General features: G+C 58.2%; 3 protein-coding genes across 3 annotated transcripts; all 3 read left to right on the forward strand.

Annotated features, from left to right (window-relative positions):
* The first annotated feature begins 8,110 nt into the window (after nt 1-8,110).
* LOC131092417 (protein CD300H-like) lies at nt 8,111-11,333 on the forward strand. Its single transcript, XM_058039097.1, has 5 exons — nt 8,111-8,141; nt 8,929-9,255; nt 9,460-9,550; nt 9,764-9,848; nt 11,283-11,333. The coding sequence occupies exons 1-5, from the start codon at nt 8,111-8,113 to the stop codon at nt 11,331-11,333; spliced, it is 585 nt and encodes a 194-aa protein (XP_057895080.1).
* Nucleotides 11,334-13,001: 1,668 nt separating this feature from the next.
* Nucleotides 13,002-14,029, forward strand: LOC131092365 (CMRF35-like molecule 5). The gene is made up of 3 exons (XM_058039024.1): nt 13,002-13,041; nt 13,140-13,484; nt 13,827-14,029. Exons 1-3 carry the CDS (start codon nt 13,002-13,004, stop codon nt 14,027-14,029), a joined length of 588 nt encoding a protein of 195 aa, XP_057895007.1.
* A 1,863-nt stretch (nt 14,030-15,892) lies between these two features.
* On the forward strand, nt 15,893-20,224 carry LOC131092330 (CMRF35-like molecule 2). The gene is made up of 7 exons (XM_058038985.1): nt 15,893-15,949; nt 16,048-16,392; nt 17,142-17,277; nt 18,234-18,337; nt 18,878-18,930; nt 19,499-19,627; nt 19,908-20,224. The coding sequence occupies exons 1-7, from the start codon at nt 15,910-15,912 to the stop codon at nt 20,040-20,042; spliced, it is 942 nt and encodes a 313-aa protein (XP_057894968.1). The 5' UTR covers nt 15,893-15,909; the 3' UTR covers nt 20,043-20,224.
* The last annotated feature ends 391 nt before the right edge of the window (nt 20,225-20,615 follow it).

Below are 20,615 nucleotides of genomic sequence, written 5' to 3' on the forward strand. Positions count from 1 at the left end.
ACAGCGCTGCTCGGCGCTCGGCGCCGCCGCTCGCACGGTTCCCCGCCCGGAGGGGGCGGGGGGGCAGCGGGAGAGGCCGGTCCCGCCCGGGGGCGGGGAGGCGGCGGGATCGTTCTGTTCCGTTCTGTTCCGTTCTGTTCCGTTCTGTTCCGTTCCGTTCCGTTCCGTTCCGTGCCCCCCCGGCAGAGCCGCCGGACTCCCCGCGCCAGCGCCGGTCCCTCCGCAGCTCCGCTCCCCAGCTCTGTGCACCGGGACTGGGCAGAGCCCGGGGGTCCCGCCGGGAATCGCCGGCCCCCCCTCGGCCGCGGGAGGCACCCACGGGGCACGGGCAGCCCTGGCACAGAGATTCTCGGTGCCAGCTCCGATCGGTGCGAGCTGAGCACGGAGCCAGGCCCGCTGCCCTGCCCCAGCCCGCATTCACAGCAGCTCGTTGGCGCTCAAGAAGCCTCCTGCCCGCACCGAGGCTGCTCTGGCTGACGCCCCCAGACATCGGCACACAGAGCCCGGGCAGGATGGAGCTCAGGGCAGGATGAAGATAAAGCACAGGGCAGGATGATGGTCAGGGCAGGATGAAGCTCAGGGCAGGATGATGCTCAGGGCAGGTTGAAGCACAGGATGGAGCTCAGGGCAGTATGAAGCTCAGGGCAGGTTGAAGCACGGAGCTGCGTGGTCACTGGTGTGTCACTCCAGCAGGGGCAGCAGCCCATGCTAGCCAGGCCATTTTAGTTTTTTTACCACACTGGTGCTGTGCCTGGTTTATCCCAACAGGTCCACTTTGGGATTCCACTGCATTTACAGAGCCCAGTTAAGACCCTGCTTAAAGTAAAAAAAATTGTTATTAGAGACAGGATGAAGCTGTGCCTAAACCTGAAGGTGACAGTCAGTATTTTGTTGAGATCCTTTTCTTTAGGACTCCCTTTAGAGCAATCTGATGTTGTTCATTGCACTGGAAATAAATTAATCTTTACTCAGAAGTTTATTTAAGAGAGACTTGACTCAGTCTCCAATTCCCTCCTTCAAGAGCAGCAGATGGCCTCAAGCCAGAGGAACAGACCAGGTTTCCAAGAGCCATCTGCACCCATCTGATTGCTGTTCCACTGCCTGGGCCTGACATTGCTAATTATATTTACCCATTATTTCTTCTGACTGCAGAGATGGTTCTGCTGGATCAGATGATTGGACTCAGAAACAATAGCGAGAAAAAAAATTAAAAACCAGTCGGGACAGTGGGGTTCAGGCTTGCCTGAGACCAAAAAAGCCCAACCCAACCCAACCCAGACCATCCTGCAGCCAGACCATGGCCTCATGCACTGTAACACAATCAATAATGCAAAAACAAATGATATCACAAGCCCTGGTGTCTGGATCAGAAAATAAACAAGTGCTTCAACATAATGCACACACCCCACACAGGCAGGGCCAAGAAGAAGAAAGCAGCAAACCTCAGGGGATCCTCAACAAAGCCAGGGCAACCCTTAAACACACCAAGAACTTGTCAAAACTCCCAAACTCCCATTGATGTCTGCATAACCCTTCCTGCAGATGTCCCAGTGCTGCCATGGCCATTGAGGATGGAGATGTCATGCCACCATCCTGAGTCATGCTCAGCCTTCTCCTGCCTGGCCCGAGCTGTGTGCTGGGCCCCACAGAGACCCAGATGTGCTGCAGGGACTGCACAGCTCTGCCCTGGACACCCAGACTGGGCAGGTACTCAGACACAGCTCTCCTGAAGGTGGGGGTGAAGAGAAGGGTGAGCCCCCAATGTCACAGACGTCTTTTCATAAAAGTCCTTTCTTTTAGGATTTGTCCTTTCTGGGAAGCTGAGGCCCCAGAAGAAAAATGTAAACAATAACTATCTGCTGATGTGAAATGCAATAGGTGCACCTGTGATTGGCTCATGTTCCATGTTTACAATTAAGGGCCAATCACAGGACCAAGCTTGGGGACAGATTCTCAGAGCCCTCTCTTGTTTTTAGATTCCTATTCTACTCTTAGCTTAGCAAGCTTCTGAACTTTTCTCTCTATTCCTATTAGCAGAGTCATAATGTATTATATATCATAAAATAATAAATCCAGCCTTCTGATCATGAAGCAAGATTCTCGTCCTTCTCTCTCACCCCGAGGAACCCTCACAAGTCGTGCAATACCCCCAGCATCTCACTAGGTCTGAGGCTCCAGGTCTGCTTCTCCCTGGATTGCAATTTCTGGCAGGTCCCTGCTGCAGGAGAAGCTCTGGGGCTCCGAGAGCATTCTCTGACTTTTTAGCTCAAGCAGCATTTGTGAACTACCCTGAATGACAAAGGAGAGCAGGGAGGTGTAGTGAAACCATCAGCTTTAGCCAGGGCCCCGTGGAGAATCTGAATGCTGACACAGCAGCAAAGAAGCTTCCTGACTCCAGGGACATTTGCCCTATAACTTATCCCCATAGCCATGTAAGGCAATATCTTGTTAACCCTACTGTTGGTCACTTATGGTCTATTACAGCCACCTCAGGAGGTCTCCATGGTGAGAGAAGGATGAGAATCTTGTTTCTTGATCAGAAGGCTGGATTTATTGATATATGATATATAATACATTATTACTATACTAATAGGAATAAGGAGAGAAGTTGCAGAGATGCTAAGCTAGGAATAGAATAGAAAGAATCTACAACAAAGTTCTGTGTCCAGGGACTCTGTGCCCAGTTTGCTCCTGTGATTGGCCCTCAATTATAAACACATGGAACATGAACCAATCACAGGTGCATCCTATTGCATCTCACAGCAGCTGATAACAACTGTTTTCATTCTTCTTCTGGGGCCCTTGCTTCCCAGAAGATGCACAGATCCCAAAGAAAGGATTTCTGTGAAAAAATGTCTGCGACAATGGTCCCTCTAACACCTTTGCCATTGGTCAGGATTGGAACCAGGCCAAGGGTATAAAAGTAGCATACTGTACCCCTACTAACTGGGAAGAAGAAGAGCTGAGACTCTTCACGACCCCTCCAATAAAGCCATACTCGTGGAACAGCCGGTGTCTTCTGCTTCTCCTCTCTCTACCGTCTGCTGGAGCCTTAGGCCAAGGGAAAAGCTACCTAGCAAGCAAAGCTGAAATCACAAGAGCTGCCTAATCACTGAGAGCTGAATATTCCCTGCTTGCTAGGGCTGTCCTGTGGCCTTGGTCTGAGCGAGCTGGCCTCTGGCACCCAGTCCCTTGGGGGCTGAGCTCTGGAGCTGTAATAACCTGCCCAAGGATGAGACCAAGCAAGGCTCGTTTAGGGAGGGACTGAAGAGCCCCAGGGGCCGAGGTGTCCATTCCCTCTGCAGGCCCTGCTGCTGCTCCAGAGGCACCCTCGGCCCTGCAGGTTTAACCTCACTCCTGTTAACAATTCTCCTGACTGTCATGGTGTCTCCAAAGGTAATGCAGTGTTGTGGTGTGCTATAATGTCCCATTTTGGCCTTCCAGGTCATTCCCCCAGGGTGTGCCTATGCCTCTCTCCCTTCCCCCTTGCCCCCATGCTGAGTGAGTCCTGTCAATCAGGCCGAACATTCCAGCAAGGCCTCGTGTGGTTGGTCAAGTTCAAAGGATGCCCCTATGCCCAGGGGTCATTGGCCTGTCTGGGTGTCATCTTCCCCTGAGACCCTGCCCCTCTCACCTGGTTGGTGGCTCACCTGTACCTCCCCTCCCCCTGTCCCTGAGCTGAAAAGGTGATCAGACCATGCAGTTGGATTCTGTTGGAGCAGTTGCTCACGTTCAGACCTCTGTAACCATGGAATAAACCTCTGGACATTAAACCCTCCAGCAGAATCCTCTCCTTTTTCTCTTCACCATCGCCTGAAGCCATTCCTCCTGAGGTAAACGGGGTTCCTAACAAGCCTGGACTTGTTCAGTGCCCAGCTGCAACCACCAGCAAGCCAAGGTATCTCTGGGGTGATACACCGCAGTTGCTGCCTTTGGCCCAGCAGCGAGGGTCAGACTGGCCCAGGCACAATCTAACTGGGAATATTGGGAGCCTTTTTTTTCCAATAATGCAGCCTAATGACACAACACAGATTGCTGGCAAAACACAGGCACCAGCGTGCCCTGGCCCTGCTCCAAGGGCTTCATCCCACTCTGTCGTGCTGGAGGAGCTGACCCATGGTAGGTAAGTGATAACAGCAGCTTTATCAGAGCCCAGCAGCCCAACAGCTGCATCACTGCCTCCCTTCACACACTGGGCAATGCATTTCCCCTGCACCCAGAGCAAACCACTTGCTCTACCAGCCTCCCCCAGGCCCGGCAGAGGTTTCTGGCAGCCAGTGAGCAGTTTACAGCCTCAAGCAAGTGCTGACCAGCTGGAATCAACGCAGAGCAATGAAATCAGAGGAAATGACCTGTAAATTGCAGTGATTCCAAATAAACCTGCAATTTAGATCCATTGTTTAGAGTGTCTGCTCACAGACTGTATCTCTGGTAGCTTAATTACTTGTGTGTTTGCCTTGAGAAGTACAGCTCTAACAGTGGAACACTTAAATCCAGCTCAGGAGTTTCTGCTTCACTGTCCTCCTGGCCTGCTCCTGCTTGTTCTCTGCTGCCCAACCCTATTAACTGCTGTAGTATCTCCCTGGATTGCCTGTACAACACATCTGGAGGAAGCTGGAGCCTTGCTGAAGTCATTCCTTCCCCACGAGCTAGGCAGAAACCAGAATTTCATCCTCTGAACCCACTGAGTATGCATTCTTAATTTCTTGGCATTAAATAACCCCTGCCTTGGCCCTTTCTGGCTAGGTCCAGCCTCGGGTGGAGCCCAGAGCAAATCCTCCAGCACCACAAATTCAGTGAGTAAGTTTTGCCACCTTTACTGGCTTTGCTGAGTCGGGGGATCTGGGAATGATCCAGACTCATCTTGGGCATCTGAGATGGCAGCGGAAAGAGAGATCAGACAGCGCCTGCTAAGTCAGCCAGCACTAAGGAGCTACAGTATTATACTCAGCCTTTTCTCCTAAGGACAATTTCCCCAAACTTGCTAAATCTGCCCGTGAAGAACAGACTGAAACGACCTGATTATTTTTCAAAGGACCTAGCTTAAATAACAGAATCAGGGATTGGAAATATCATTGAAGTCCGGGGAAGACAGGACCCTGGAAAGACTCGGCTGTGGTGTGGGTGATACAGCGAGATGAGAACTGGGGAAGATCTGTTCTTGCAGGGCCCTGAACCAAGGAGATGCACGCTCTGATTGATTCAATTACTGCCTGTCCCAGAAAGGCCTTGAGGCTTTTTCTTAGGACCAGCACCAGAGAGTAAACCCAGATTCAAAATCCTGCAGAACCAGAGCGAAAGCAGCGTCGGGTGGTGTGGGGCAGTGTTGGGAGCTGCAGGGCAGGGCTGGGAGCGCTGCAGGTGCCAGCTCACCTCAGCCCCTGTGCCCACAGTGCATCTCGATGGGGCTGCAGGGGCTGCACACTGCAGGTGCCAGCTCGCCCCATCCCCTGTGCCCACAGTGCATCTCGATGGGGGTGCAGGGATGCACACTGCAGGTGCCAGCTCGCCCCATCCCCTGTGCCCACAGTGCATCTCAATGGGGCAGGCAGGGCTGCAGGTGCCAGCTCACCCCAGCCCTGTGCCCACAGTGCATCTCGATGGGGCTGCAGGGATGCACACTGCAGGTGCCAGCTCACCCCATCCCCTGTGCCCACAGTGCATCTCGATGGGGCTGCAGGGATGCACACTGCAGGTGCCAGCTCTCCCCAGCCCTGTGCCCACAGTGCATCTCGATGGGGCAGGCAGGGCTGCAGGTGCCAGCTCTCCTCAGCCCCTGTGCCCACAGTGCATCTCGATGGTGCTGCAGGGGCTGCACACTGCAGATACCAGCTTTCCTCAGCCCTGTGCCCACAGTGCCCGGCGACGGCGCTGCCAGGGCTCTGGCACACTTTGCTCGTGCTGCAGCCTCCGAGCCACACCAAGGTTCTCGCTCCGGCCCCGCGTCAGCGCACAGCAAACGGCAAAGGGATGTGCTCCTGTCAGGGGGCGTTAGCAGGCTCCTGAGCAGCATTCCTGCAATGCTCCTTCTCTCACACAGCAGCCTTCCCTTGTGCTTCCCGGGCCTCTCTCTGCCTAAGGAGAGAGGTCTTGGCTGGCAGGATCCTGCCGCAGCCCCCCAGAGATGCTGGTTCAGAGCAGAGTGCCGTGCCCTGCCCTGTTCATCCATTCCCCCGCACCTCTGGAGCACCTCAGCACCCGTGCCATGGCTGGAGGGCGTCAGGGGGGCTCTGCAGGGCTCTCCCCGCTTTGGACAGAGTGATTCCTCGCCACACTCTGTTGTACAGATTCGTCCCTGAACTGCTCTACTCCCTTCCTGGTTTCCCCTTCCAACTGACACTGACTTTAGCTGGGCAGATCCTCCTGTGACAGATTTCTGTGTCAGCACTCTGGGGTTCCTCATTCCCGCCCGCTGTCATCCTGACCTTCCGCTCCTGGAGGATGTTCACACATTGCTGTTTGTTGGGGGCTGAGGCTCTGAGCTGGAGCCATCCCCTTTGCAAACCCCTCACTGACAGAGTCCCACTCAGCCAGGACCCCTTCACACAGCAGGTGAGAGGAGAAGTGTCAGAACAAAACTCCATGTGGGAGTCGCAGTGCTGATGTTGGGCTGCTGTAAATGACTGCTGTGTCCTCAGGGGATGGAAGGAGATCTTCCACTGACACAGTCAGGAGCTCTCTGGGCTATGACACAGTCCTGGGGACCGCCATGATGGGGACAAAGTGGCCTCACTCTGTTCTGGGGGTCCCAGCCCCTGCACTGGACTGGGCAGCTTCTCATCCTGCCCAGGACCCAAACCTGGAAAATAGGGAAATGACACGTCCCATCTGATGGTGATGTGATAGTAATGACACAGCACGGATGTGGCTTGAGAAATTCCCCAGCAACTCAACCAAAGTGGCTCTTGGAAGAAGTGCTTCTGTCTGCTTTCGGGTAACTGAGCTGCCCCCAAAATCCTCATGCAGCAAATACCTTGGTAGGACCTTCCCTGTCCCATTCCATCCAGAGTCTCCACCTCCGAGCCACTTCTCCCAGTCCTCCTCTCACTCCAAGGGAAGGGTGGGAAGGATGCTCTGTGATTTTCCAGGAGTGGCAGGGATGCATCCCCAAGGAAGATGAGGTGGCTGGAGTGGGAAGTGTTTCAGCACACAGCAGATTTGCCATCTCCAGGCACTTTTTGAATTCAGATCTTGGTGTTACCTGCAGCGTTTTGGCTCACAACCAGCCAGCTGGGAAGGAAGGAGTTACTTGGTGACCCAAAGGGACACCCAGAGCTTCCTCTTGCCATGGCAAGGCATTGAGAGGGAAGGGGATTCTGAGGTTTGTGCTTTCTGCTCTTTCCAAAGGGCATATTGGAAGAAAGCCAGGGAAGTAGCTTTGCTTTGTGTATTTGGGTTTCTGAAACTTTCAATTTAATTCTGGAGAAAAACAGTGTTGTCACTCAAAATCCCACAGCTGTACCAAAAAAAAAAAAAGGTGATTTGGGGAGGAAAAGAAGACTCTTTTGCCTAAGAAAACAAAACAAAAAAAAAACCAGCCCAGCTCAAGCTGGCAGCCCACTGCAGAGCCAGAGAGCAGCGGTGCAGGGGGTTGGATGGCTGCTCATCCTCCCAGTCCATCCTCCCAGTCCATCAGAGCTGGGGGAGAAACCCAGCATCCCCACCAGCCCATCAGCAGGGCTTGACCTGCACTCTGCCCCAGCCCCTGCATCCTGCTCTGCCCAGGCCCTCTCAAAACTCCCCAAAATCCTGTGGGCTCTGTGCAGGGAAAGGGTTTTTGGTCCCTGCTGGGATGGGCATCACCATGGAGGAACCTGCTGCATTTTGGCATTTTCCTGGGAACTCAGTGACTATTTCAGAGAAAAAGCAGAGTCTCTGTCATGGAACACCCCAGGGTGAGTCATGAGTGGTGGGTAAAGGGGAGGAGGTGGCTGTCTTGAAAAGAAGACATCCAGGGTCTGTGGGTAATCACTGCCCAAAGAAGTGGCAGGAGAGCACAGCTTGGAAAACTGTTAGGACATCCACGTGTGAGTGGGCCTGGCTTCATCCTGAAGGATTTTTTGTGAAAAACCACCGAGAAAATTCCCCCTCAGGAGCAAGAAGCTGGAAAATGAGGATTTTCTTGGTTTGGACCCTTTTCCTCATGAGAGCCACGAGCACAGGTCAGTAAATCTGTGTCAGGGGCTCTGGCAGAGCTGTGGAGAGGCTGGGGCTGAGGCAGACCAGGAGGCTCACTGTGGTCATGGCAAAAGACCGGCTGATCCCAAAGCTTTCCTCTGGTAGTTGCAGGGTGTGATCTCTGAGATTTTCTTGTTCCCTGCCATGTGAACCCTGGGAATAAGGCTTTTCATTCTCTCACTAACACACACTCTTGATGGGGGCTTGTCGCAGACATTTCTCCACAGAAATCCTTTCTTTCGGATTTCTGCGTCTTCTGGAGGCCAGAGGCCTCCGAAGAGAAGGTAAAAAATTATTATCAGCTGCTGGGGAATGCAACAGGGACACCTTGATTGGCTCATTTCCTATGTTTATAATTAAGGGCCAATCACCAGTGCAAGCTAAGAGACTGAGTCCTTAGCCACAACTTTGTTATATATTCTTTTCTTTCTATTCTTAGCTAACCTAGCTGCTCTGCAAACCTCTCTCTATATTCTATTCATATAGTAATAATGTATTATATATAATATCTTAATAAATCAAGCCTTCTGATTCAAGAAACAAGATTCACCGTCTCTCTCTCACCACCAGCGCCCTCTCAGGCGCGGTAATAGGGGCTGTTTTATTAATGACTGGTGACATCTCAGCTCAGCACTGCTCACAGTGGGTGCACAGGCACAGCCTCCCTCGGGCTGCAGCCCCGGGGCTCAGACCCTCCACGGCTCCCAGGCATTGCCAGAATGGGTTTACAGCTCCTCTCTCTGTCCCCTGCAGGTGGCTGGGCAGTGACAGGCCCCAGGCAGGTGACAGTAGAGCAGGGCAGCTCACTGGCCCTGTCCTGCAGCTACAATCCACGCTACAAGCTCAGCTTCAAGTACTGGAGCCGCAAAAGCTCCCTCGTGACCTCCGTGATCCAAACCGACGGCTCAGAGGTGACGGTGACACGGGACAGGGTGTCCATCAGGGACAACCACACAGCCAATTCATTCACGGTGACCCTGAGCCGTGTCACAGCCGGGGATGCAGGCCGGTACTCCTGTGGGGTGAAGAGAGTGGGGATCAGCCGAGGGCACAGCACCGAGGTGATGGTGTCTGCAGGTAAAACAGGGCTGCAAGCAAAGCTGCCATGAAACTCCCCCCTTGCTCCTCTTCCTCCTCTGCAGTGCTCAGGGCACTGCCCGGATACCTCCATACCCACCCCCTGCACCTGCATTGCTGAAGTCTCAGGGACAGAGGCTCCTGTGCAGGGTGCTGGGCACAGGGTGTGGGGGATCGCCTTTGCTCTGACTCTGTTTTCTCTAGCAGCTGCTTCAAACACAACTGAGAACAGCAACCTGAGCCCATTGACCACCAATCCTCTGTGTCCCAGGGGCTGTGGGGAGCCTCCAGTGCTGTGAGTCAGGGTTGGGGATCCAGGAAAGCAACCCAAAAAAGCATCCCCTGGGCAAAACGTTCCTTTCCCATGCGTGTATCACCCAGCTTTGAGTTCCCAAGGAGCATCCTGGGGGCAAGCAGGGCAGCTGGCAGGCACGAGAGTGCCCCAGTCCCCATCCTCATTCCCCAGAGCCTAATAAAGCTCTAGCAAAACCCCCTTTTCCCAACACAGGTCCCAGCGCACTGTCATCCACTTGCTGCTTCTGCTCAGCATCAAGGTGCCCGTGGCACTGGCTGTGATTGGAGGGGCAGCGTGGGTGAGGAGCCGGGGCGGGAGCCGAGAGCAGGAGATGCCGCAGCTCTCGGGGGCATCCAGCAGCACCAGCACACGGGGCTGCGCCCCCGGCCCGAGCCCCTCCGAGCCCCAGCGACGCCCTCCTGCCCCCCCGGCCCCCGCCCTGCCGGGGCCGCGCCTCCCCTCACGGCCGCCCCGTGCCGGGAGCTGCTCGGCTCCGGCCGCTGCTGGCCCTGGGGAGCCTCGGCCCCTCCTGGCAGCCCCTGCGCTGCGCAGGGAAGGGTTTGGGCTGCAGGGAGTGGCTGGCTGGTGAGCTGCAGCTGCAAACCGAAGACAATTTTGCAATAAAGGCTGGGTATCCTGCAGGGCCGTGTCTACCTCTCTGCTTGTCTGGCTGTCTGTCTATGTCTGCTCGTTCCTTCAGCTGCCAGCACTGCCCAGGATGCCCATGGCAGCCAAAGCTGATGCACACACCTGTGTGGGGACATGCTGCATCGTGCCTGGGGGAGGGACATGGGGTGACAGGGGCCGTGCAGGCTCCACCATGGCCCAGCTGAGCTTCCTCAAGGGGAGAGGAGCCCTCAGCCCCAGCAGCCTCAGCCCTGCCACCTCTGCCCAGTGCACCAATTCCCATCTCCAGCTTAGCAATAGCCAGGCAAGGCTGTCCTTCCACAACTCTGCCTCCATTCAGCAGCTGCAGGGGACACAGGGGGAGGCCTGGAGGGACCTGATCAGGGCATGGGGCTCCTGAGGCACAGAGGGGCTGTGCTGGCAGGACAAGTGGGTGCTCCTGTCCAGCTGCACTTCCATTAGGTCCTGGGGTTACCCATTTCATTGCCCTGGGAAGGACAGGGTGGCCGTGCAGGAGCACTGCCCAGCCTGGGGGGTTGTCTGGCCTTCAGGTGGTCCCTGTGCTGTGCTGAGCTACTGTGAGAGTCTGTCCAAAATATCTTTCATTTTTGCCTCACAATTGTCATGAAGACCACCGAAAAGTTAAAATCTGTTGATGTAGTGGGGAGGGAAAGTCATATGCCTGTTAGCTCAGTGTGTTCACAGGTGGTGTTTGCAGAACATGCCATGCTGAACTCGAAGGGGGCATTCTGCCCTCTCTGAACAATGGATCTGGACTTTCTCCCTACCTCCTGGCCTGGCTGGTGTGAGCTCTGGGGTGGTTCCCCCCCTTTAAGAGAAGACCCCTCTTGCCTGCCTTCAACCACCGTGACAGACAAACAGAGATGTGAGCCTCTTCATCAAGGAACCAAGACAAGAAATTCCAATGCAAGAAAACCCCCCTCGCACCTTATTCCAGAGACTGGGACAGAACATCCCCCCAGCTCGGGGGAAGGTGTGCACGAAGGGGGAAAAGTCTGCCCAGAATAAACGCACCTGCGAGAATGGGGCCATAAAAACAACGACTCTGTGTATACCCCCCCTTTTCTGTTCTTTCCCCTCCTAGGAGACCTTTGTTTCGGCTCCCCTTCTCCCCAACGAAATAGAGTATAATTAGGGGTGCAATTCAGCCGTGCCTTTCAGATCTCCCTGGATGTGCCCCAGTGAGCTTCGACGGCTGGACCCCGAAGGATGAAAGCAGCGCCATATCTTGGTAGCTATACCCGCCCCGTCCTGCTTTCCTCCCACTTCCCTTATCTTATCCTTTTCTTCCCCAGATCTCCTCACCAACGCATATCAGTTGTGGTTACTTCAATAAAACTGCAATTTGTTACTGCAAATCCCCTGTGCCTTGCTGGATATTTTTGCACCAAAAGTCATCATGTCACCCATCCACTAGGACGGACCGCGACGGCTACCTCTGCCCCTGGGTGCCCTGCCTGGCCAGAGGGGCTGGGCAGTGTGGCTCTGAGAGGCAGGCTGTGTCCCGACATGGGGGCCAGGCTGGAGGAAGAAAGCAGAGACCCCGGGGGATGGCACAGGGGCAGTGCACAGCAAGCAATCTCAGTGATCAGGAGAAGCTGAAACTCTAGGAAACAGGAAACGCCATGGTCTTGCTGGACCTGTGACAGCAACGGAGGCGGTACCAGAGGCAGAAGAGGAAGCGAAGCCCCAGGGACACAATGAAGAGGAGCAGCAGGGCTGCCCCGACGTGTCCATGTGGCTGCTGCTGGCGCTGGCCTCGGCGCTGCTGCCGGGCCGGGCTGAGCGCCCGCCGGGGCTGGAGCCCCACGCTGCGCCCAGCAGGGGAAGCGGGAGGTGTCCGGGCAGCGGCAGCGCTGCCGTGGGTCTGCACAGGCTCCGGGGCACCGACAGGGCCGGCACCGTGCGGGGACTCCTGAGGGAAACCCTGCCGGTCCCGGCACGCCCCAGCCTGGCCGGGAGACGCTGCCGAAATTGCGGAGCAAAGCGAGTACACGGAACTGCTGTTCCCTGTGCCGCGGGCACCGGCAGCACCGCGAAAGTGCAGCCCGAGGTGCGGCAGGGCGGCTTCTCCATCCCGAACAGCTCCGGGCATGCCGGGGCACTGCGGAGCTCTGGCCAAGGAGGATGCGGGCTCGCTCCGCTGGGAAATGCCAAAGGGATTCATCCCTTTCCATGAGAGCGCTGATGTGGAGGTTATCATAACCCCAGTGGGTCCTTGCACGTGTCCCCCCCCCACAGCAACAGTGACCCCCAAGTTAGGAACACACTGCGGGAGGAGGTTCCACCCTTTAGCGCGACAGGAACACGGGGCCCGTCCGGAACCCGCTCCATCCATCCTTCCCCGGCATCTGCAGCCCCGACGCTCTCTCCGGACGCCCCTCATGGGACCTGCGGCTCTTTCCGCTCCTTCCCAGCGCTGGCCGGGCTGCAGCTGCTGGCGCTGCTGGCCATGAGCGCGGCCGTGCTCTGGGTCAGCGTGCGGGGCCGCTGGAGCCGTGCAGGGACCCCACGGCCCGGCCGGCGCCGCTCGAGCCCCGAGAGCCCCGGTGCCGACGGCGCGGGCAGGGGGAGGCCGCACCGGGGCCCCGCCGGGCCCTCCTCGCTTCCCCCGCCCGCTCCAACAAACGCTCCCGCGGCCCCGACCCTCGCATCCCCGGCGGCCCCGCCGCCCCGCAGTCCCGGTTCCCCTTCCCCGCCCCAACGGGGCGATGGCGCCGCAGGGGCGGCCCCGGGGGCGGGCCGAGCTCCGCCGAGAGCAGCCGGGAGCGGCAGGGGCCGAGCCCCGGGACCCGCAGCGGCCATGCAGCTCCTGCCTCTGCTCGCCTGGGCGCTGCTGCCAGGTAAGGCCGCGCCCGAGCCCCGCCTGCCGGGCCCGCGCCGTCGGGCGGGAGGTGCCGCTGCGGCGGCTGCACTGCCGCGGCTCCGTGTGTCTCCACAGGCTGCGGGGCACTGACCGGGCCCGAAACCGTGTGGGGGTTTCTGGGGGATTCCCTGTCCGTCACCTGCACCTACCAGCCGGGCTGGGAGGAGTACCCGAAGTTCTGGTGCATACCAAGTACAGGGATTGTTTATACCTGTGCTGAGGACATCGTCATCACCTCGGAGTCGCAGCCCGAGGTGCTGCAGGGCCGCTTCTCCATCCGGGACAACCGCGCACACCGGGCATTCACGGTGACCGTGGATGATCTGGCCAAGGAGGACGCGGGCACCTTCCGCTGTGGGGTGCGAAGGGGAACATTTTTGCGGGATGATAGCGCTGATGTGAAGGTGATCGTGCTCCCAGGTCAGTCCCTGCACGTATCCCCCACGGCAACAGCGACAATCGGTTTGTGGCACTGAGGCCAGACCCAGGGTGGAGGTGCCACTCCGAGAGGGGAAGATGGAGAGGGAGGCGGTGCCCATCTGGCTCTCGTTGCATCCCTCCCTCCTTCCCATGTGCCAACCAGCCCCTCCAGCCGGACCAAGCGCACACACCGCTGGCTCACAGTGACTGTGGAGGGTCTGGGCGAGGAGGACAAGGGCACCTTCAGGTGCGGGGTGTGAATGGGAATGGAGCTGCCTGATGAGATTGCTGCTGCGAAGGGGATCGCGTTCGTGTGTCAGACTCTGCACGTTCCCCCCACAGCAGCAGTGACCGCCACGTCGCGGGACTGGGCACAGACTGCGGGAGGAGGTTTCACGCCGAGCGTGACAGGAACACGGGGCCCGGACGCCCCGCAGGGGACCCGCGGCTCTTTCCGCTATTTCCCAGCGCTGGCCGGGCTGCAGCTGCTGGCGCTGCTGGCCATGATTGCGGCCGTGCTCTGGGTCAGCGTGCGGGGCCGCTGAAGCCCCGCAGGGACCCCACGGCCCGGCCGGCGCCGCTCGAGCCCCGGACTGGCAGCGGCCGCGGCACCGGGGCCCCGCCGGGCCCGCCCCGCTTCCCCCGCCCGCTCCAATCAAGCCTTCCTGACCCCGCTCCTATCCCTGCCTCGGCTGCCCGGCGGCCCCGCTGCCCCGCAGTCCCGGTTCCCCTTCTCCGCCCCAACGGGGCCATGGCGCCGCAGGGGCGGCCCCGGGGGCGGCCGAGCTCCGCCGAGAGCAGCCGGGAGCGGCGCCGGCCGAGCCCGGGCCGGGTCCCTCTCCATCGCCTGCTCGGCCCCCCGGGCCGGGAAAAAAAGGCGAAACCGTGGAGAAGGCGGCAACGCTTTCTGTTGTACCGCTGACACCATCGACAGTGCGGGATCGGAGCTCGAGGTGGAGAAGGGCCGGTTCTCCATCCGGGACAACCGCGAACACCGTGGCGTTCACGGTGACCGTGGAGCGTCTGTCCCAGGACGACACTTGCACCTTCGTCTGGGGTTCTGAACGGGAATGTCCTCGTTTGGGAATGTCCTCGTTTGGGAATGTCCTCGTTTGGGAATGTCCTCGTTTGACGGCAGCGCTGCTGTGAGGATGGTCACGGTGCCAGGTCAGCCCTTGTGCCGCCCGGGTGCAGCCCGGGTGTGTCCTGTACCGAGGGCCGGCAGCGCTGGCTGCAGTGGGGCAGCGCGGGTGAGGAGCCGGGGCGGGAGCCGAGAGCAGGAGATGCCGCAGCTCTCGGGGGCATCCAGCAGCACCAGCACACGGGGCTGCGCCCCCGGCCCGAGCCCCTCCGAGCCCCAGCGACGCCCTCCTGCCCCCCCGGCCCCCGCCCTGCCGGGGCCGCGCCTCCCCTCACGGCCGCCCCGTGCCGGGAGCTGCTCGGCTCCGGCCACTGCTGGCCCTGGGGAGCCTCGGCCCCTCCTGGCAGCCCCTGCGCTGCGCAGGGAAGGGTTTGGGCTGCAGGGAGTGGCTGGCTGGTGAGCTGCAGCTGCCAACGGAGGACAATTATGCAATAAAGGCTGGGTATCATGCAGGGCCGTGTCTGCTTGTCTGTCTGTGTGCTCGTTCCTTCAGCTGCCAGCACTGCCCGGGATGCCCATGGCAGCCAAAGCTGATGCACACACCTGTGTGGGGACATGCTGCATCGTGCCTGGGGGAGGGACATGGGGTGACAGGGGCCGTGCAGGCTCCACCATGGCCCAGCTGAGCTTCCTCATGGGGAGAGGAGCCCTCAGCCCCAGCAGCCTCAGCCCTGCCACCTCTGCCTGCTGGCTCCTTGCTCGTTTTCGCCCCACGGCAGCAGTGACCCCCACGTCGGCGCCCGGGACCCCACTGCGGGAGGAGGTTCCACCCTGAGCGCGACAGGAACACGGGGCCCGTCCGGAACCCGCTCCATCCATCCTTCCCCCGCGTCTGCAGCCCCGACGCTCTCTCCGGGCGCTCCTCAGGGGACCCGCGGCTCTTTCCGCTATTTCCCAGCGCTGGCCGGGCTGCAGCTGCTGGCGCTGCTGGCCATGAGCGCGGCCGTGCTCTGGGTCAGCGTGCGGGGCCGCTGAAGCCCCGCAGGGACCCCACGGCCCGGCCGGCGCCGCTCGAGCCCCGAGAGCCCCGGTGCCGACGGCGCGGGCAGGGGGAGGCCGCACCGGGGCCCCGCCGGGCCCTCCCCGCTTCCCCCGCCGGCTCCAACAAACGCTCCCGCGGCCCCGACCCTCGCATCCCCGGCGGCCCCGCCGCCCCGCAGTCCCGGTTCCCCTTCCCCGCCCCAACGGGGCGATGGCGCCGCAGGGGCGGCCCCGGGGGCGGGCCGAGCTCCGCCGAGAGCAGCCGGCAGCGGCAGGGGCCGAGCCCCGGGACCCGCAGCGGCCATGCAGCTCCTGCCTCTGCTCGCCTGGGCGCTGCTGCCAGGTAAGGCCGCGCCCGAGCCCCGCCTGCCGGGCCCGCGCCGTCGGGCGGGAGGTGCCGCTGCGGCGGCTGCACTGCCGCGGCTCCGTGTGTCTCCACAGGCTGCGGGGCACTGACGGGGTCCGGCACCGTGAGGGGGTTCATGGGCGGTTCCCTGTCCGTCACCTGCACGTACCGGCGGGGCTTGGAGAAGTTGCCGAAGTTCTGGTGCACAACACGTACATGGACGGTTTATACATGTGCTGAGGACATCGTCATCACCTCGGAGTCGCAGCCCGAGGTGGTGCGGGGCCGGTTCTCCATCCGGGACAACCGCGAACGACGGGCATTCACGGTGACCGTGGATGGTCTGTCCAAGGAGGACGCGGGCACCTTCCGCTGTGGGGTGCGAAGGGGAACATTTTTGCCTGACGAGAGTGCTGATGTGAAGGTGATCGTGCTCCCAGGTCAGTGCTTGTGGGCTGCAGGGCCCCCAGATCTATCATGGATGTGTCCTCCTCCAGCTGCTTGGAGCAGGGGCTGCAGTGTGGGCGGCCTAGAGCTGATGGATGCCCTGCAGGTGGGACCGCCCCAGGGTATGACACCAGAGTGCTGTAGGTGCCACCATCACTCATTCCCTCTTCTTTGTTCTATCCAGACCCCCTTCTTTGCCCCCCCCCGGTTCAGCCATCTCCATTACTGAGGTGTACTGAGCTCTCTGTGACCACTTTTCTTCCTCATTTGCTCTTGCTGGCCTTTTCTGTGCCGTCCTTGCCTTCCTGTATAACACTGGGTGTTCCTCATTGCATTGTGCTGCTCCGTTTGCCACCTGGGACCTGCAGCACCTCTGGACACCAGGCCCTGGGCTTGGGAAACATCCTTCTCCATTGCCTTGCCAGGGATCAGCCTGCACAGCAGGACAATATATATGTGCTGTGTCTGTGCTAGTACTAAACTGGGCATGGGGTGCCCAGACCCCTTTCTGCAGTCTCAATCTGTTTTGTGCATGTTTTGGGGGGGACTGAGACTCTGAAAAGCTTCATGGGCAGAGGAAGGGTCTTACAGCACTCTGACCTCGAGATGTGCCCCCTGGATGTGGCAGAGGGGACCCAGCTTCTCCTCCTGTGACAGCACGTATGGCACTTCTGACTCACTGCAAAACCCACGGCATCTTTCTCCACAGAGATCAACCATGCCTCTCCTCTTTTTGTTACAGCTTCTTCCATCCCCCCATCATCGAACTACGTGACCACCACGTCCTCTGATCTCATTCTGTCTGTACCAGGCCACACACAGACAATTTCCCAGGAGGAAATTTTGCAATCAACATCAAACCCCTCCACCCCTGAACCGTGAGTAGCAGCTCCTGCCTACAGCAGCCACTTTCCTCCATGAGCTCTCTGGTGCAGCTGGAGCCCTGCAAACACAGGAGACTTCACACCTCCCTTAAGGATCCAGACCTCCTGGTTTTGCCTTCAGAGACCACTTCACATGGGAAAATTCTTCTCTGTGAGGGTGGTGAGGTCCTGGCAGAGGTTGCCCAGAGACATTGTGGATGCCCCATCCCTGTTCAGGGCCAGGCTGGATGGGGCTCAGAGCAGCCTGGCCTAGTGGAAGGCGTCCCTTCCAGTGACAGAGGGTTGGAACTGGATCATCTTTAAGGCCCCCTCTGACCCAAATAATTCTCTAATTCTATGACAGTAATTGTAGTGCCTCTAGTCACATGGGAGAAGTGGTTTCTGCCTGCAATACCGACCCCATTTCCTTCCCCAAAACTCAGTGAGACTGTTCGTGGGAAGCCAAGCGCTGCCCAGTGTCCTGTTCTTTGTAGTTACACACAGCCTGGTAGAGATAGTTGAAAAAGCATGAAACCAGTGGGTTAGATCTTCCCCTCTTCTCTCCTGCCTGTGGGAGGTGATGTCAGCAGCAGACAAAGCTGAGGCTCTCCACCAGCACACTCAAGGGTGTGCCGGCTCACCAACTTCCTGCTTGCCCATTACAAACAAAGTTAACACAGAGTGGAGTTAAACCAGAGCAAATGCAGGAACCCATCCTTAAATCCCTGAGGACACAGTGGCTCTCAGACCCAAGCATCCTTTTGCTTCTGCAGTTTTTGGTTTGCTCTGCTCCATGCCCAGCTGGCAGCCTGACCATCCCGTGCCTGCTGTGATGGGCAGGCCCTGCCACTCCACTGCCACAGCCCCTTTCTGTGTCCCCCACAGCTGCTTCCCACAACCCTGCTCCGTGCTGGTTCATCCTGAGAAGCATGACAACATAAATTGTCTTCTTGATTCTTTTTTTCTTGCAGCTTGAGCGTGGTTGAGCACATCCTCACTCCAGCCATCATTGTGGTCCTTTTTTTGCTTGCAGTGGCTGCTGGTGTTCTAGTAATACTCTCCAGAAAGAAGAAGGGTGAGTGAAATTATCAGTGCCACTCACATCCTGTTTCTGTAACAGAGCCTGCTCTGCTTCCTTTATTTTTCCCCTCTGTTTCTTTTTCCTCCCCCATTGCCTTCCTGATCCATCCAGTTCCTCAGTGCATCGTTGAGACCTCCACCAGGAGGTTTCCTTCCCTCAAGGGAGCAGTGGGTCCATGCCATGGGTGCTGTCCCATGGGTGTTGTCCCCTGGGAGCAGGGGATGACAGCCCTTGGGGTGGGTGCTGCTGGGCACAGAATCTGCTTGACTTTCTCTGGGCACCATCACTTGCATGGGCCAGGCTTACACTAGGCTTGATTCAAAGTTTAAGGCCAGTGTGAGGGCTGGGGAGGGACAGGAGAGGACATTGCCAGCTGGCAGGTGGGGTCTGGCTTTATTTGAAGAGGGGCTCCAGTTTAGATGGCTCATGGAGTGTCGGGTTCCTGTCCTGCTTTATGGCAATATTTGCATTTTCTCAACACGTTTCTTTTCCTCTGTTTTCACACATGTCCAGCCACATCCATGCTTCATCCAGCCCCTTCTGGAGCAGCCATAGAGATGGACAGGACTTGCAGCATGTCACCTACAGTAAGGAAAACCTCATGAGTTGTTGGGATTCTGTGCCCCAAGTTCCCATGAAGAGGGGAAACCTTGCACCCCGAGCTGCCAGAGCTGCTGCCTTCAGCCAGGTTCATGGCACTGGAGGCTGGGAGAGATCCTTTGGGCTCTGCTTGCCAACAGAAAGACACAACCAGGGACTTTCTGTGACCATCACAGAGTATTCCTGGGAAAGGAAATTTAGGATTGATCTGAGAGGTTTCTCTCCAAGCCTCTCCAAGCATGGGAGCTACTTCTCTGGGGCAAACAGCCTTGGGAACCTGCAGCAAATCACACCTGAAGTGCTGCAGGGTAGCTGATCCTTGCTTACTGCTTGGAAAGTATTTTCTGATATTTTGCTGCCAGCTCTTGAAGAGGGGCTGGTGTCACAAGAATTCCCCTGGGCCAGCCCTTGCTTCAATTTTCATTTCCACCCAGTGCCCCTGCAGCCATCTCAGCACCCAGCACTCAGGACAGGCAGCAGGATGGGAGGTGTTCCCACCCCTGTGGATGCAGGCAGGGAGTGGCAGCAGGGTGAGAGCTCATCCTTCTCCAGCAGGGAGCAGAAGCCTTGAACTATGCAGATCTTACCCACGGCCCGGCTGAGAGCCCGTACAGCAATGCTGAGGATTTGCACCGCCTGGAAACGCTCCCAGTGGAGTACACAGAGGTCAGGCAGAGTGCTCAGGTAGGAGAATGCCAGGCACTGCCAAGCTGGAGGCGGTGGGAGGAAAGCTGGAGTGGGTGGGTGGCAGAATGAGCAGCAGGATGGGCTGGGTGGGGAGGGAGGGGATTGCAAAGGGAAATGCCAAACCGGGGTCCAAGTGACCCTGGCTGATGTGGGTTCTCTCTCTGGTCCCTGTGGCTGCTCCTGGGTGCTTAAAACAGCACAGAGAGGTTCCAGCAGACAGGGTTTGCCTGGAGCAGCCCCACAAAGGATGTTTTTGTTTATCTCCCTTCTTTCCCAGCTTTCAGAAGAGGAAAAAGAGGCATTATATGCCAGAGTGCAGAAGCCCAAGCCGCAGCAGGAGCAGATCTACGCCAACATGCCATCAGCTCCACGGCCCAGTGAAGAGCCCTACGGCACAGTGTGGGGTAGATGAGCAAGCACCCAGCCCCATGGGCTGCTCCTGCTGCTGGCAGCACCTGTGAGACTTGCACAGAGGACATGGGGTTGATGTTCTGCTCAGGTAGGAGCCAGCTCGATAGCAGAGCTGCTGCTCTCTGAGGTTTGGATGTTTCTTTGAGGCAACATCAGAGAGGATGAGGTTGTGTGAGGCACAGAGAGGGTTGAAGATAAAGTCACGCCTTTGCAAATGCAATTTGGAGTCCTCATCCATACAGCAGTGGTGCTGGGAATAAAGCTCTCCCCCTTGCAGTGGGGCAGGCCAGGCCAGAGACCCACCGGGCAGGGTGGGAGAGGTGGGCAGGGGAGGTAGGGCTGGGCTGGTGGGTGAGCTGCTCCCTCTGTCACCACTCAGCCCACTTGCTCCTTTGGCTGTGTTGCTCATGGGGGCTGAGGCTCCCAAACCCACTGCTCACCTCTGACATTTTTCATGCTGATGCCAGCTGGCAGCTCCTGGGAACCAGGACGGTGGGAAATGTTATATCCAGGTGCATTTGGTGGGGTGCTCACGTGGAGGGTGAGGTGTTTCAGGCTCTTGGTGCAGAAATGG

The sequence above is a fragment of the Melospiza georgiana genome, chromosome 21 (genome assembly GCF_028018845.1).
Source record: "Melospiza georgiana isolate bMelGeo1 chromosome 21, bMelGeo1.pri, whole genome shotgun sequence".
Lineage (NCBI taxonomy): Eukaryota > Metazoa > Chordata > Aves > Passeriformes > Passerellidae > Melospiza > Melospiza georgiana.

Coding starts and splice junctions, on each gene's coding strand:
- LOC131092330 (XM_058038985.1), top strand. CDS start 15,910: ATGCAGCTCCTGCCTCTGCTCGCCTGGGCGCTGCTGCCAG. Junction 16,393..17,141: donor GAAGGTGATCGTGCTCCCAG/GTCAGTGCTTGT, acceptor TTTTTGTTACAG/CTTCTTCCATCCCCCCATCA. Junction 19,628..19,907: donor AGGTCAGGCAGAGTGCTCAG/GTAGGAGAATGC, acceptor CTTCTTTCCCAG/CTTTCAGAAGAGGAAAAAGA.
- LOC131092417 (XM_058039097.1), top strand. CDS start 8,111: ATGAGGATTTTCTTGGTTTGGACCCTTTTCC. Junction 8,142..8,928: donor CTTGGTTTGGACCCTTTTCC/TCATGAGAGCCA, acceptor CTCTGTCCCCTG/CAGGTGGCTGGGCAGTGACA. Junction 9,849..11,282: donor TGATTGGAGGGGCAGCGTGG/GTGAGGAGCCGG, acceptor TTCCCCTCCTAG/GAGACCTTTGTTTCGGCTCC.
- LOC131092365 (XM_058039024.1), top strand. CDS start 13,002: ATGCAGCTCCTGCCTCTGCTCGCCTGGGCGCTGCTGCCAG. Junction 13,042..13,139: donor CGCCTGGGCGCTGCTGCCAG/GTAAGGCCGCGC, acceptor GTGTCTCCACAG/GCTGCGGGGCACTGACCGGG. Junction 13,485..13,826: donor GAAGGTGATCGTGCTCCCAG/GTCAGTCCCTGC, acceptor TTCCCCCCACAG/CAGCAGTGACCGCCACGTCG.